At 30.8% G+C, this 16,082-nt stretch overlaps 1 protein-coding gene across 3 annotated transcripts; it reads right to left on the minus strand.

Moving 5' to 3' along the window:
- Nucleotides 1-8,187: 8,187 nt before the first annotated feature.
- On the minus strand, nt 8,188-15,679 carry FUS5 (Proteasome component (PCI) domain protein). Of its 3 annotated transcripts, none has more exons than XM_020347900.3 (9): nt 15,350-15,679; nt 14,821-14,896; nt 14,084-14,172; nt 13,288-13,377; nt 11,838-11,882; nt 11,668-11,738; nt 11,064-11,199; nt 9,270-9,358; nt 8,188-8,636 (listed from the first exon to the last, which is right to left on the minus strand). In XM_020347900.3, exons 1-9 carry the CDS (start codon nt 15,509-15,511, stop codon nt 8,615-8,617), a joined length of 780 nt encoding a protein of 259 aa, XP_020203489.1. In that variant the 5' UTR covers nt 15,512-15,679; the 3' UTR covers nt 8,188-8,614. The 3 variants fall into 3 exon arrangements, with proteins under 3 accessions (XP_020203489.1, XP_020203491.1, XP_020203490.1); XM_020347902.3 differs by having other exon boundaries at nt 9,270-9,375; XM_020347901.3 differs by having other exon boundaries at nt 9,270-9,378.
- Between the last annotated feature and the right edge of the window lie 403 nt (nt 15,680-16,082).

Consider the following 16,082-nt stretch of genomic DNA (forward strand, 5'->3'; position numbering starts at 1 on the left):
TTCTTGCTCCTTAAGAGAGACGACCTAGAAGTTACTCCCTAGTACTATGAAAAGTATATTTCATTTTATCGGGTACGGCCTCGATCATAGGGTTATGGCTAGGAGGGTCCAGAAGGATTGGGTTCATACTAAGGTTATTGGGCCTAAGCTTATCTTGAGTTGTACGCTACTATATATTTAAGTCTAATACTTTCCATATACTTATTTATATTTTATTTAGTTTGGACATTGTATTTTGGGTCAAGTAGTTTAGTTGTTTAACCCTTGTATTAAGTGGTGTACGAACTTTATTGTAATTTTAAAATGACGTTTTTGCTCCTAAAGTTGAAAAATAACACTAATAATATACAATATAATTAAAATAATGAACAATATATTTTTAAGCTTAGAAATATGTTTAAAATAATAAAATATAATTTTAAGAATTTTTTGGAATTAATTAACCTATTGTTTGAAATGACAAAAGTACTTTTGATTGGCAATAAAAGTCCAACTACAATCATTTTATAAAAAAAATATCTATAATGTATTTTTAGATAAAAATTTGTTTTATATGGTTATTTGTATATAATTTCCAAATTACACATTTAATTTAATTTATTTTAAAATTTAATATAAATATATTTAAATTATTATATAAAAAATAAATGAATTATTAATGTTAAATTGGTTCATTTATTATGAGCCAAAAACAGTCCAACCACACAAATTTTTGAACTCCAATTGTGAGTCAAAATAGATAATGCAAGAATCAAAATAAATTACTTCATCTTTTATAAAATAATTAAATAAATTAAATATTATAAAAACATCTACAAAATTTAGTATGAAATTTCATTGAGCATTACAACATTATTCCTAAAGAATTTGTGATAAAGTATTAATTATTAACTATGACAACAATAATACATTGAGGTAATTGTGTGAATACGATGGTGATTACATAATGGATATGGGATATCAAGTTAGCATGCGTAATATCTATATTGGATAAACTCACAATGAGAATGCGTAATATCTATATTGGATAAACTCACAATGAGAAAGTTTCATAATAACTATGTAAGTGTCATTTGAGTTGAAACACTACAAGAAATGTTACATACATTATCACTTACAAAATATTACTATAGATGCAATATATGTAGGTATATATCTATATTTTTGTGTCATTATAGTCTATACCTATATCTTTGAATGTCTATAGTGTAAGTAAAAGAAATTTTTAGTGATAAGTAATATGTCACTATAAAATATGTGTCACACTACATGACATTTTTTTGTAGTGAAATCACAATGATTCCAACATGATTATCTAGAATTATCTATAACATAGTATGCTAGTGATATGTAATATGTGTAATATTTAATATAATATTTGATATTATTACCAATTAAATTAGAACTTATAACTCAAACACATAAAGTAAAAATTTGGAACAATAGATAAAAATATGATTTAATTTAAGAATTAATTAATTGACTAAAAACTAATTAAATATAACTTATTAAATTAATAATTGTTTAGACTTGTAATATATAAGCTCAACAAAGTATTAAGATGAGGTTGTAACAATCTATAAAAGGGCATGTTCTTATTTTTTTGAGAAATTATAGTCAACTAGGTTTTGCACTATCACACAAAACCTCTAATATTTTCTCATGTTTAGCTATCATCAACAATCCTATTCTAGAATTAGTTAGGTAGATTAAGTAGAGACTATTTTCTTCCATTTTGATAATCAATAATGGATCTCGTAAAGCTTCTAGAACAAATATTTAGATTTTATAAAATATTCTTCAAAAGTATTTAAGCCTAAACTCTCAAGTAATTTACTGATTAAAAAAACTCATAAGTGATTCTTGCATAATGTTTTATCTAATGATACGGTGTTTTCTTAAAAGTGTTGATTTAGCCTATGTTTCATAAAGAGGAAAGAAATAAGGGGAAAAGAAGAGAAGTGTAGAGAAGTGTACAACAACTAAATGAAAATAAAACTTGTTTGGTAAAGGATAAATAGAAATAAAATAAATTTGAAGTTTTTTATAAATAATTTAATTTAAAATAATAAAATTATTATTGTTATTCAAAAATATATATTACTAATTTCTCAATTTACTATTGGTCACCCTCTTTGTCATTATCTAGTGCTCTCCTACAAACATCAATGATGACAATATCAAATGTTATGGTTTTGTTTTATATATTTACTACTATTGATTTATATATTGTATCCCCATATTGTCTTTTATTATATTTGTAATTTATAAATTATGTGTAATGTCTGTCTATGTACAGTTTTGCTTGGCTTCTATTTTAGCTAATATTATAACGATTGGAAATGAAAATGGGTGGTATTATCAATTCTATTCAAAGTGTTTTAGAAAGGTTATTCTTTTTGAATCCAAGTTTATTTGTGAGAAGTGCAATAAAAATGTTGTTAAGTCAAAAGATGTTCTAGATCCCTTGAACTTGGATTTTTAATGCTAATGAACAAAACATTTTTATAAAGAATAAATGTCTGCAAAAATATCTTTAAAGAATATCTTTGAAAAACTTATCAAATGAAATGTGAGACACAAATCGCTTGTAAGACGTTGTAAATCAAATGAAACTTACAGTCTGTCTCATATACGTTAAATATTTATTATTTATTGAGACTAATGATAAGGTTTGTAATGAATGTTTCCTTCCTTAACAGATCGAAACAGAAATCCATCTTAGAACTCACAAATCTATTAAAAAATCATATTTTTCGTCAAAACTAAGATCCCTGAAATCATGGAGAAAAGTAGATAAAATCATTACTACAGCTACTCTGCACTAACATTATTTCTGCAAACTCTGTTTGGTATGGAAAGTTGATAAGTAGCCTCCTTGATCAGATAAGAGGTACCATTTGATGAAATGCATTTAATGCTCATATTAAATGAGTCGAATGGTCACTTGCCATCACAAGGAAAGATGATGAAGACAGACGAAGCAAACTTATAGCTGGACTCAAAGTGTTACAACAGTCATCTTCTCTGAGCTACTATATAAGAAGATTTAAAGCTCAAGAAAGACAATATATAGACAAATTTGTACAAAAATATACTCTCTATAAATCTATTCTTTCTTGTAAACATTCATTGTTTTATATGGGTTGTATAACATCTAAGTAAGAAGAACACAACATTTGTATAACCTTCATAACCATTGTCACAAGGTTGAGCCTAGAGAGCCTTGTCCGTAAAAGAAAACTTGTTTTGAGCCTGAAGAAACTTGACTATAAAAGAATATTTTGTTGTTAAGCCTGGAAAGACTTTTTGCTAAAAGAAGACTTAGGTAATTATTTGAAGAGACAAGTCAAAGAATACTTAGTATTGAGCCAAAAGTGGTTTGTTGAAAGAATACATGTATATTTGTTTAAAGATAATAGAACTCAATCTAGTTGGATTGAAAACTAGGCATAATCTCAATAGTTGAGGCAAACTAGTATGAAAATACCCAGTTTTCCATCTGGTTGTTCTTCATACTCCATTTGACTAGCATTATTACTTCACTATAAAAAAACATTTGAGTTTTTTATATACATTATTCAACCACTCTTCTAATGTTTTGTTGGGCCCGATTGTCCACCTTTTCCTCCACCATAGTATGATATTGTCCGCTTTGGGCCCAAGCCCGCACGGTTTTGTTTTTGGGCTCCTTCCCAAAAGGCCTCATACTATGTGGAATGGTGGACACTTATAAACTAGCCAATGTTCCTTCATTTTACCGATGTGGGACTTGGGATGAATCCCAACAAACCTCCCCTCAGACCAAGGACCACATGTCTCGTGATCTCCTCCCCCTCAAGCGATAATCCGTCACTATCTTGTACCGCCACTTGTAGGGCCCGCTAGTCCACCTATTCCACCATCATAGTATGATATTGTCCGCTTTGGGCCCAAGCCCGCACGGTTTTGTTTTTGGGCTCCTTCCCAAAAGGCCTCATACTATGTGGAATGGTGGACACTTATAAACTAGCCAATGTTCCTTCATTTTACCGATGTGGGACTTGGGATGAATCCCAACAAACCTCCCCTCAGACCAAGGACCACATGTCTCGTGATCTCCTCCCCTCAAGCGATAATCCGTCGGATCTCTTCTCCATCGCGAGGCATAACACTGAGGGTCTTCCCGCATCGAACCCTAGTCGAACCGTTGGCTCTGATACCACTTGTAAGGCCCGATTGTCCACCTTTTCCTCCACCATAGTATGATATTGTCCGCTTTGGGCCCAAGCCCGCACGGTTTTGTTTTTGGGCTCCTTCCCAAAAGGCCTCATACTATGTGGAATGGTGGACACTTATAAACTAGCCAATGTTCCTTCATTTTACCGATGTGGGACTTGGGATGAATCCCAACATGTTTATCTTTTCTCCACAAACGTCAATGACATTATTAGGTTTGTTACTTTACACTTTTATTCTTGTATAATATAAATAGTCACTAAAATATTAACAAAAATTTTTAAGTATTTTCTTATAGTAATTATTGTAGTGTTTAAATTAAATAATATTTTTTAAAAATTTAAGCCTCAAATAAAGGTGATCAATGATACTAATTCAACTACCTTCGTATTTTTTGATAGTGGAAGAACAACGAAAGATTTTTTAGAAGAATCAAAAAAAGGTTTACATAATATATTTATTTAATGTAAATTCTATTTTATTTAATATATTTATTATAATATATTTATTTAATGTAAAATTTATGTTACATAATATACTTAGTATAATCATTATAGTCCAATAAGGAAAAGTAAGGGTAAGCTTATGAAAAAATCAGCATAAACAACTTACAACATGTACTTAGCTCAAGTATAACATCAACTAAAATCATCCACCAATGATTTATAGGAATAGCTAAGTAAAATTAATCAACAATTGATCATAATAGCATTGACTCATAATAGATGATAATCAACTAGTTAACTCTAAACGCAACTTAAAAACTCCAAACACAACTTAAAAACTCTAAACATAATCGAGCAATAGCTAACAATTAAGCAATTGTCAAACAACTAATAGCAACTACTAAAAAATTGAACAAAGAATAATTCATCACGCATATCAACTAATGGAAATCTCCTGCAACTAATATGAGAAATCTAAGTGGTTTGACTCTACTAAATCACAACGTCTGATATAAAACCATAAACAACTAGTTATTAAACTAGAAACAATGACTAGCACGGTGCCTAGAATTGATTTCTCAAGTTTTGTCACTTAAACTAGGAAAGTCTAGTACTAATTTCATAAAAGAACAACTTGGGTGTAAGCCTACCATAGTCTTAGCATGCATAATTATGTCTCTTACGGGATTAATCTGTCAACCCTCCAAATACTACTCACATTTTCGGTAATCAACTAAGGATTTAATCATCGACTTCATACCTTACTCATTTGGTCACTTTATACATATATGACTCGACCTTGTCCCAAACAATTCCACATAAAACCTAAACAAAACAACTTGAAATTTCATTCAAGAGCCAACGAATCACTAAAGGTTTTCTCAACTTTGGCCTCTTTAAGCACCACAACTTGTAACCTATAAACAGGATATTTTAATTTCTAAAATACTTTCCTCTTCTCTAGTTTTCACATATCTCAATTGAGACATGTATCACTTCACCACGTGCCTAAAAACTTATCAACTTCAAACAATATATGTCTTACAACTTAATCAACTTCAATCATCAAATTACAACTTAGCAACTTAAAACATCTCTACACATCATCCTAGATCAATGCATAATAATTTAAAGTCACACAACATCATATGGCATGTAAGAAAGCATTACAACTCTTATGTTCTCAACACTTAGACAATAATCAACAAAATTTTCGTCCAACAAACCACGTTTGATGCCATTCTTCTCGTGTTTGGCATCATTGAGGTAGAAAACCTCTAAGTCACCCACGCTCAATGTTAAACCACCTATGCCTGACTTGGATGAAGCAAAGAGCCTCTAAGTCGATTTTTCCGGGCATAGATAACCCTACGCACAATGCCATTTAGACAGAGAGCCTTTACTTGACTCATGGCCGACACCACTAAACTTGCACCTAATGTTGTCCAAACAAAGAGTCATTGTCTTGGTCACACGCGACGTCTCTCCATCTACACCTAACATCACCAAGTTAGAGAGTTCCTCGAGAAATCATGCCCAATGTCTCTCATCCCATGCATGCTGTGACTAAATTAGAGACATTCTCACTGACCCATGTCAAGCACTACCAATTTTGTGCCCGATATGATCAAGGCAAAGAGTCTTGATCACGTCATTTACTCCAAGAGTAAGCGTACTTAGATTTATTTTGGTCAATAACTCATGTTTCATATTAAATTTCAACAATTTAACCGTTAAAATAAAATATTTTAATGTATAGATCAACTCAACAAAGTTTTAAAAACTATATATTTAATACTCTTTTTCATTAATTCAAATTGATTAATAATCATGAAAATATTTTATATATTGATTTGAATTAATGAAATAAAATATCAAATATATGTGAAAGAAGGAAGACTACAAGATGCAACATTAACTTCCCCATTACTTTTTCTCATTTTTTTAGAGGAAGTTTGTTAGAATTGAACCAAAAAAAAAAACTCATTTCCTTCAATTCATCTTTTTCAAACACATTCAATTTTTTTTTATTTTTATATACTTATCTATGAACTCATATTTTCCTTCTATTTATCTTTATCAAAAAAAAATTTACACTTCCTTGTACTTCTCATCCATACTCCCTTACAAATTTTTATATTAGAATCAATTTCATTTTCTAAAACAACGATCATTCGAATCAATTTTTAATTTAATTAAAACTTATAACATAAAATCCATCTAAATAAAAATTATAAAATACCATTGATGTTCAAATCCAAAAAAGTCATAAACACAATAGTATAAAAAAAAGTCACATGAATAATGAGAAAATAATATAAAATTAATTTTTTTAAAAAAAATAATTTATTCTCACCATGTTATAACGTTACTAATTTGACTTTACATTCAATAAGTTTAATATAAATAAAATTTATGAAACTAAGTTTTAATTCAAAAAGACTAAATTAAACTAAATTTAAAATATAGATGACCAAAAATATTTTAAAAAATAAAAAACTAAAATATTAAAAAATACATGACTAAAAATATAATTTAACCTTTATAAAATAAGGTGAAGTAGGGATGGACAAAAAAAACTGAACTGATAAAAAATTGAACTGAACTGTTTTAAACAAAATCGAACTGAACTGTTGAAAAGTCAACTGTACTGAACTATAAAACTGAACTGAATTATAAAAATTAAACTATTTTTATAAAAGGATAAAAATTAAATGTGTCTAACATGTTGTCTTAATGAATTAACTCGATAGTCTAATAACCAAAACTTTAAGAAAAAAAATGATAAAAAAGTTGTATCAATTTTATCGAACCTAACAAATCAATTGAGCTATTTTAGACTACTTATTTTTAGGCTTAAAATTCACTAAGTTTGTTTGACTTAATTTTATTTTTTTTTTCTTTGAAAAATTTAAATAAAATGAAAAATAAAGTAAAGTTGGCAAATATGTCCTATTTTGATAGATCAATGAGTCAAAATTGTTCAATTCAAAATATCATAACAGTTCAGTACAGTATAAATTGCAGTTCAATTCAAGTTTTTATAGTATAGTTAAGTTCAGTTCAATGACACAAAAAAATAGTTCAGTTCAGTTCGTCTGAACTAATATTTAATTTAGTTCAATTCATGAGAACTACTTTTAAATTCAGTATAATTTTTATAAGTTCAATTCATTTTACTCACCCCTAAGGTGAAGTATGGAACTATGATATTTGCTTAAACATGCTCTTAATGATAAGCTAAAACATCATTTAATTATCTTATGACAACCTATTTGGATACTCTTCTATTAAAATTTATGAACAAGAAACAGAAAATAAATTCTTCCAATAAATTATAATTAACTAAACAAGTTATAACAAAAAAAAAACAAAAAAACAAAACATTTAGGAGAAACTAATCCGATAGTTTCTACAAATTAATTTGTAGATAAACAAAAAATTATTTCATTTTTCCTTCGATAATCCCTACCATTTCATCAGCTGTAGTTTCAAACTCAATTCAACGCGAGCCAACAGCATCTAATGTTGAAATATGTGTCTAACATCTTATTTTTGGAATATATATTCACCACAAAGTATAGCAATGCAATAGAGGCAGCATAGCATATAAGAAGCATAATACAAAACAAAACAATAAATCATCCAGAAACATGAAAAAAATAAATAGCCGCACCACCATTTCAGCTTGTTCTTACCAACTCAGTATACGATTAACAATGGTTCAATAAACACCATCAATTTCCTAAATACAACCTTGAAGAAATTAACAGGTTTTCCCTCCTTTTTCCTTGTTCCTATCTTGCTTTGTGGTGTGACAGACAAGTGCAGTATCGATGAGATATGCTTGTCTGCAAAAGCTGATATCCTCGGTTGACGCATGCCATGAATAAAAGTCAGGCAAGCAACTATAGAACCCATCCAATGAGCTCCTTTATCTACTAAAATCTTCAAGATATTGGGTGCCGCCTCCTGCCAATTTTCCAAGCCATAAGTCTTGTGATATAATATGAGGAAATTAATCATCTAAATTAAATACATAGCTCAATCATATTCTAGGTTTAAATAAATAGATGCTACAAAACAATTATATTTATAATGTCATATCTAATCTCAGTTCCCGTCGATAATAAGATTATGCCACATATCATCAGGCATCAAAAGACCAAGAGAAATTGTTTTTAAGGGGGGATTCAAATCCAATAAGTAGAGTATGTGGACATTTAAGTCAAGGAAGTTATACAAAAGCAACAGCAATATCCAAGTAACACTAACGTTATTCATCCACAAAAGATGATATTCAGGAACCAAAAAGTCAAAAACATTTTGTATTACAGTAAGGTGATATCATGACCGTTTCAACTTTAAAAATCAATTTTGACCAAGACACCTGATCAAATACTAGACTGTTGCTTACAAAGTTTTCTCAAAGCGTTGTTGATCCATAGAAGATGATAGACTAGTCAAGATTCAGGAACCAAAAAGTCAAAAACATTTTGTATTGCAGTAAGTTGATATCATGACAGTTTGAACTTCAAAAATCAATTTTGACCAAGACAGTTGATCAAGTACTTGACTGTTGCTTACAAAGTTTTCTCAAAGTACCTCTTTGGACGGCTTCGATCTTCTTCATAATCCATCACTCCACCAGATTCAGAGCAGATCTCCTCATGGCCTCTGAAGTCGATGTCGGCCTGCTTACAGTGTGTAACTTCTGCCACGAAGTAAGTAAGACACGTCGACCAATATATTCAACCATAAAGAACAGCAGGCAATTATATGTATTATATGTTTTATAATTAAGGAAGATGCTTCTATATTATCTGACACAACTCCAAATAACCTAGGATTATAGCCCTCAAGTTGAATAATGCACACAGGAGCGACATATGGCTAAAAACTTAAAAATGTTATTTTGATAAAAATGTTGCCATAAGCAGTAGCATAAAAATTACAAGAGACAAGATATATTAGATAAAATGGAAGTCTCATCTTAAGAAATCTAAGGTGTGAAGAAAACCCATAGAAGAACAATAATAAAGAGGGTGGACCAGATAGAAGAGCTAAAGAATAATCACATAGATTAAGGAATGCCAAGGAAAATTATCAGCTAAAATACTAACAGATTTAGAGGTATTGAAATAAAATATGACAGTAAACTATGCCAATGTGTAATACGTATGGCAAGTCCCAACCAATGTTCCTTGATTACTAAAAAAGAATAAGGGGACCTGTTTGAGCAACGGAATGTCCCGCAATTTACGTCGTTACTACAAAGAAATGGGAGCTATTTTTCTACTATAATTTAAGTTTTCCTCTTACATAACCTCCACTAGCCAAATTCCCTCAACCCATATAGCCAAAACTTAGAGGGTTAGAGAAACTGACCCATCCAATCAAATTTCATTAAATCACCAGATTGATAACAGATTTCCTCGTAATTTGGGACATTCCATTTTGGTTCAAAACATAATCTTCAAATAATGTCTTGTCCACCGCAATAACTTTCCAAAATGATTTAACCAATCAAATCCACTATAATCCTAATGTTTTTCCACACCAGGATTTTGATAAAAGAATGAACAATTTTTTCCTTTTTAGTTGAACAAAAATTTTGTGTACTCATTCTATTACAAAATTTAACAGATAATGGTTGATTACATTCAAAGACAAATAAAGCCAAAAGAAAACAGCCTACAAATGGCCCCAAATATGCGATGACAATCAACAGCATAAAAACAAGCATGCAGCACGATTGCATTCATAACTTGTAGAGACAGAGTTATAGTTGGATTAAAGCAGGAAAGCTATTCAAAAGCTTTCAATAGTAGTTTTCTTAGATAATGATCATGATAGTTTTGGTCTACAATGTTAAGCTAGCGGTGGCTTAGCAAGGTTCTGTTATGGCAATGATTAAGATAAAATATGTATCATGCATCATTTTCGTAGACCTAAGAGGGAAGAAAATATGAATTTGGCTTCCTCTCATGCAAAACAAAAAGATCACATTAATAGGCTCAGATTCCACTCCAAACCAAAGAATGTTAACCTCAGAATGATAGGATAAAACGATGCATGGATGAACAAGAAACATTGCACATCAAAGCATTCAAAGTCCTCAGATAGAATTTATAAACATTAAGTTGTCAATTTGCATAATATTCATTTAAAGTAGGCATATGGTATTAGGATGAGAATTCCAGCTTGTGTATACATCCAACAGATAATCAAACATCAATCCCGAAAAACACAGATACATGAAAGGATAAATGAAATTTTAAACATTCAGTACAAGAATGGAATGAGATGCAAGCATTTTTTATCAAACATTTTCTCAACTGTATTTAAGAAAAAAGAAATATTGAGAAAAAGGAAGATATAAAAATATATCCAACCCACCTTGAAAATGGACTTCTTTACTTCTTCCACCTTTTCTTCCACATCCTTCCTGTGCTTCTTGTCAATTTCACTCATAGCGTCAGCCCATTTTATCTTCTCTTGAATTGAAACAAGCAGATTTTCTGATGTAGACAACCTATGTTTGCCAGTCATGAATTAAATTTTATTATTTTGAAGAGACACACCATACATCACATCCCAAAAATTTAGCACTGTATTGACATACCAATTTGAGACATTCTGAATCAAAGAAACAAGATAAACAGAACTTCCGAACATAAATTTAAGCATCAAAAAGCTATTAAAAAATACAAAATTGTGACATGCTGACAATATGAAGTTAAAACCAATTTCAACTGAGATTGGATGATAAAGAGACTTAAATATAGGCTGTTTTCTAAAGTGGCCGTAGCCCAAAAATTCAAAGCTTTGAAGTATTGAAGCAAATTACACTGATATTCCAGTTGTCCAGTATCACAATCATGTTTACCAACAAACATGGAAACTTCACATCATTTTTCCAGGCATCAGTAATTGGTTTACTTAAAATATCAGACATATGTCTGCAAATTAGTCGAGCCTCTATTTGGAAAAGATAGATTACCAGCTAGAGAGAGTCTGTATCATATTCCCCAGTTGATCAGGCCTCAAGTCCCTACCTGCTGCAAATTGGACCTGAAATCACTCTCAAAGATCAGGTAAACTCCTAATACTCATCAAATGGAAAAAAAGAAACCGGTAAAAAAGACAATTAAAAAAAAAATGAGCTAGGACCTCAAAGCATCGTCGCAACTGATCGAGCTTTCCACGGACTATTCCCTGATGAGAGCAATAAAATTTAGAATATGTGTCTGTCATTCATGAAATATTATTTCCAAGTCACCAAATTATTAATTTGACTACCCAACATCCTCTGGAAAAAGACAAGATACAAAATAATTTAAAAGGATAATAGCAAAAGGATGGCTGACAGAATAAGATAGAGGCCAAGTACCCTAAAGCACCATAAATATATCTATCACAAAATTAATATATTATTTATAACACATTTTATCATTACAAAATATGAACATTAATAAATTGATAGAGAACTGAATGAAAATGTGAAAGAACAAAAAACCTAATTATGTCAATATCTACAGACTACAGGTGCTAATTATTAAACAGGGACCAATCACATAACAATTACAGTACTTAGAAGAGCACATCTAGATTTGGTTCAATGCTCCAGTTTGTTATAAGAACCAGACTTTGTTGCCAGAATCAGTTTCTGTCCATGTTTTAAAAACCGGTTCGGACCGGCCGGTCGGACCGGTTAAATTGGAAACCGGCAGTCCAGCTGGTCCGAGCCTTGAGTTGGATCAATTATGCATCGACCTGTTTTAAACCAGAGTGAACCGGTCAATTTTTCGATTCAACCAGTGAACCAGTGGGTCAAACCAGTTCAATCACAAAAAAAAATTATTTTTTCTAAGGGACCACAAACCACAAAAATAACAATGGGAATTGAATCCTGTTAATGAAAGAACAAAAAGTCTTATCAAACATAACAATGACTACTTATTCTAATATATTTGTTTGTAATATATACAACTTACATAACTTTTATAGTATATTATTAATTTTAAATTATATATTTAATAATATAATATCTATGTAGATATTACATATATTATTTTGTGATATCAATTGCAAGTATATTATATATGTACATATTATTTATATTTTTAATTTGTATTAATACTTAGTTTAACATGTAATTTTTTATGTATTTCTTTATACAAAATAAAAATAAAGAATTTTAAATAAGATGGAAATTAAAATTTAAAATAGGATATGAATTTATTCAAATTTATAAGTATAAAATATATTTAACATAAATATTTTTAAAAAAAATTAATAAAAACTGAGTCACGCGGTTCAATTAGTGACCCACCGGTTCAACCTTTGATCCACTGATCCAGTAACTTAATCGATTTGATGACTGGTCCGGTTTTTAAAACAATGGTTTCTGTTGACGGTATAAGTCACAGACTTTATAAGGAATTCATCTATTTTCTGGGTAGTTTCCATTGGAAAGATTTAATGTTAATACTAGCCTCTTACTTCTCTTCCAATGTGTTCTTTTATTGCAATAATAACAATATCATAATAATGATACTGTAAGTGCAGAATTTTAGCAGTGAAACACATTAAATGCTCTCTAGAAAGGAATGATGCCTACCGCATACATGCATTCATTAATTAGAAAATCTTCAAGTTCACGGACATTTGTCACATCTAACTCCTGCATCAGTTGGTCATAGGGTAGAACCTGAAAACAATTGAATTGTAAAAGTTGAATGCCAAAGTCAAAACTCAAAAAGACAAGGACAAACACCCAAAAACAGTTAAAAAATTGAAGAAATAAAGTTTTGGGTGTAAATCAACCAGTTAAGCTATACAAAAGTACATCACACTATTCAAAATGATGAAGTGGACGAATCTATCCAACAGAAATTCAAGTAAGAGTTGAACCTTAAGACAACCCTGGGCAAAACACCATAGAGAGATCATAAACAAAACTTAATCACATAATGGTTCTTGGAGCAAAGAGGCATCATATTGCAAAATGCATCAAAGCAAATGCACAATACTGAAACAACCTACCAAGAAAGGGGCTGCTAGTAGTTAAACCACAAATATTTAATGAGAAAGCATAATCTAAACAGCTATGACTAGAAGCAGGTTATAGGCATAACAATTCAGGTCTTTGTACCACCCTTTAGCCATGAAGACAATTCATCCTTCACACGAAGTCCAAACTAAAACAAGTAATTGAGACATGCCTAAGAAATAGAAATCAACTTCCACTTATAGCAACACTTGTACCAATAAAAAAAAAGCAAGTCACCTGGACTGGAATAGACCAGATGCTGGTGACTACAAATTAAAATGGATCAGTAATAACTGACAATCACCACGTCAAGCAAAAACAGAAAAACAAGATTTGCCAATAACTCTGAATTTATAGGTAATACCTTGTATGTCTCAGCCAGCGTAAGAACCGTAAGTTGCTTAAGCTTGAGGATCTGATCAGGTATCAATTGTGGAAGACGGTCAGCATTACCTGTAAGCCACTTAAGCCTTTTAATAAACATCATTATGTTAATTTTATTTACATACTCAGACTCAAAAAAAAAGTAAAAAAAATAAATAAAAAAAAACAATTCATGAAATGAAGATAAATTTACGAATTTCCCTAATGATGCACTTATAAGGGTTCAAAACTGGCAGGATATAATTGTTTGCGATAACAAACTGAAAAATATGCCTCTACAGTGACATCCGTAACTTTATAAGTCCACATATTGACAATGGCAATGAGAGGCATTATGGATGTCAAGGTTTCAAAAAATGGTCTGCAACCACAGTTTCGGCCACACTGCCAAGTTTTTGGGATCTCTGCGACAGTAATTGCAGCCAAATTTGTCTGCAATCTCCCACAATATAAACGATCATGACGAAACAACAACTGCAACCACAATTTCTCTCTCATACTTTAAGAGGAAATTTAAGTTATAAAAATTGATTGGAAAATCAATGAAGTGGACTTAATTACTCCGTAGTTCATCATACTTGTACACCCTCTTCCTCATTACCTTTCTCACAGAGATTACAACTCTCTCATGATGTCAAACAAGGAAAACACCCGCTATAAAATATGCAGGGAGAAAAATTAAAAATAGAAAAGACAAAGGCGAATCCATATGCTTACTCTTGTAATCGCTCCATGTTCCATGTGCAAACAATCGAAGCACATCAAGGTAAGCAGAATTCTCAGTTGCCTCAAGCTGCAAGATATCACGAGTCAAACAATTGCAGCAACCATATAGAACTAGTTCACAAAACAAATCAACAAAAACAGCGTCCCTGTGTTAAAAAAAACCCACTTCTTATATTCCCCCAGAAATTAATTTCACATCCGAACGAGCCTTGACAAAAACAACCCATTGAAAAGATATAATTAAAAAAATAAAAAATAAAAATAATAACCACCACAAAACATTATCTTTTCACAGCAACTAAAATACACTACTGGACTTATTCATAATCACACAATGGCAAACACGGTAAAATAATTATTAAAAAAGTTAATTATGAAAATCATACTTTTCCAATTCCCTGTACAGTACACAAGCTCTCTCCTACATGGTAAACAGATCAATTCGAACACAAAAATTGGAGAAATCAGAAAAGAAAAGAAAAAACGGGGGAACGAAGAAATTTAACGCGGAGAGAGGAACCTGCAGAAGATTGGGAAGAGCGAGAATCTCAGAGAAAGCAAAGAGCGAAGGGTGAGAGGTGGCTTCGACGAGGACGGAGGCGAGAGCGGCGGCGTCGGAGGCGGCGGAGGCTCGCTTGACGAAGTGGTCGATGAGTTCCGATTGCTTCTGCTCGATGTCCATCGTCAAATCTAGGGTTTCGGAAAGGGGAAAACCGTTGGATTCGATTGAAGAACAAATGAAGGGTTTTAGGATTAGGGTTCGGTTGAGGATTTGAAGAATTTCTAATTTATAGTGTTTGAAGGACAGTGAGAGAGCTTTGCCTCAGACTGATGAAGGGTCGCAGAAGATAAACAGGTTCTTATATACTACCATGCCAGTTTTTAAAGAAAGAATAATAAAATATAAATAATAAATAATAAATAAATTACATTGCATGTGGAATCCATTAATATTAATTTAGGTTAGATTAGATCATATTCAATATTTTTTCTCTTGATATTGATCGAATATTTTTATTAATAAAATTATACTATATATATGTGTGGAAAATTTTTCACCTATTTTTAAGTTTTTCCAATTTTTTATTAAAAAACTATAGATGCAGTTTTGGGATTAATTATTAAACTAGTTTTATTTCTTGCAAAGTAACTACAAAAAAAAACATTCTGTATTTTCGTGAAAAAACAGAAAAATAATATTTTTAATGGCATTTTTATTATTTTACTATTTATGATTTTGAACAAAAAAATAA

This window comes from Cajanus cajan, chromosome 8 (genome assembly GCF_000230855.2).
Source record: "Cajanus cajan strain Asha chromosome 8, NIPB_CcT2T_4, whole genome shotgun sequence".
Taxonomy (NCBI): domain Eukaryota; kingdom Viridiplantae; phylum Streptophyta; class Magnoliopsida; order Fabales; family Fabaceae; genus Cajanus; species Cajanus cajan.

What these genes read in the sequence shown, in the direction of transcription:
- FUS5 (XM_020347900.3), bottom strand. Translation starts at nt 15,511, where the DNA reads ATGGACATCGAGCAGAAGCAATCGGAACTCATCGACCACTTCGTCAAG. An exon ending in TTAATGAATGCATGTATGCG is followed by an intron (nt 11,883 to 13,287) that starts GTAGGCATCATT and finishes TGCTCTCATCAG; the next exon opens with GGAATAGTCCGTGGAAAGCT. An exon ending in ATACAGACTCTCTCTAGCTG is followed by an intron (nt 11,200 to 11,667) that starts GTAATCTATCTT and finishes TGGCAAACATAG; the next exon opens with GTTGTCTACATCAGAAAATC.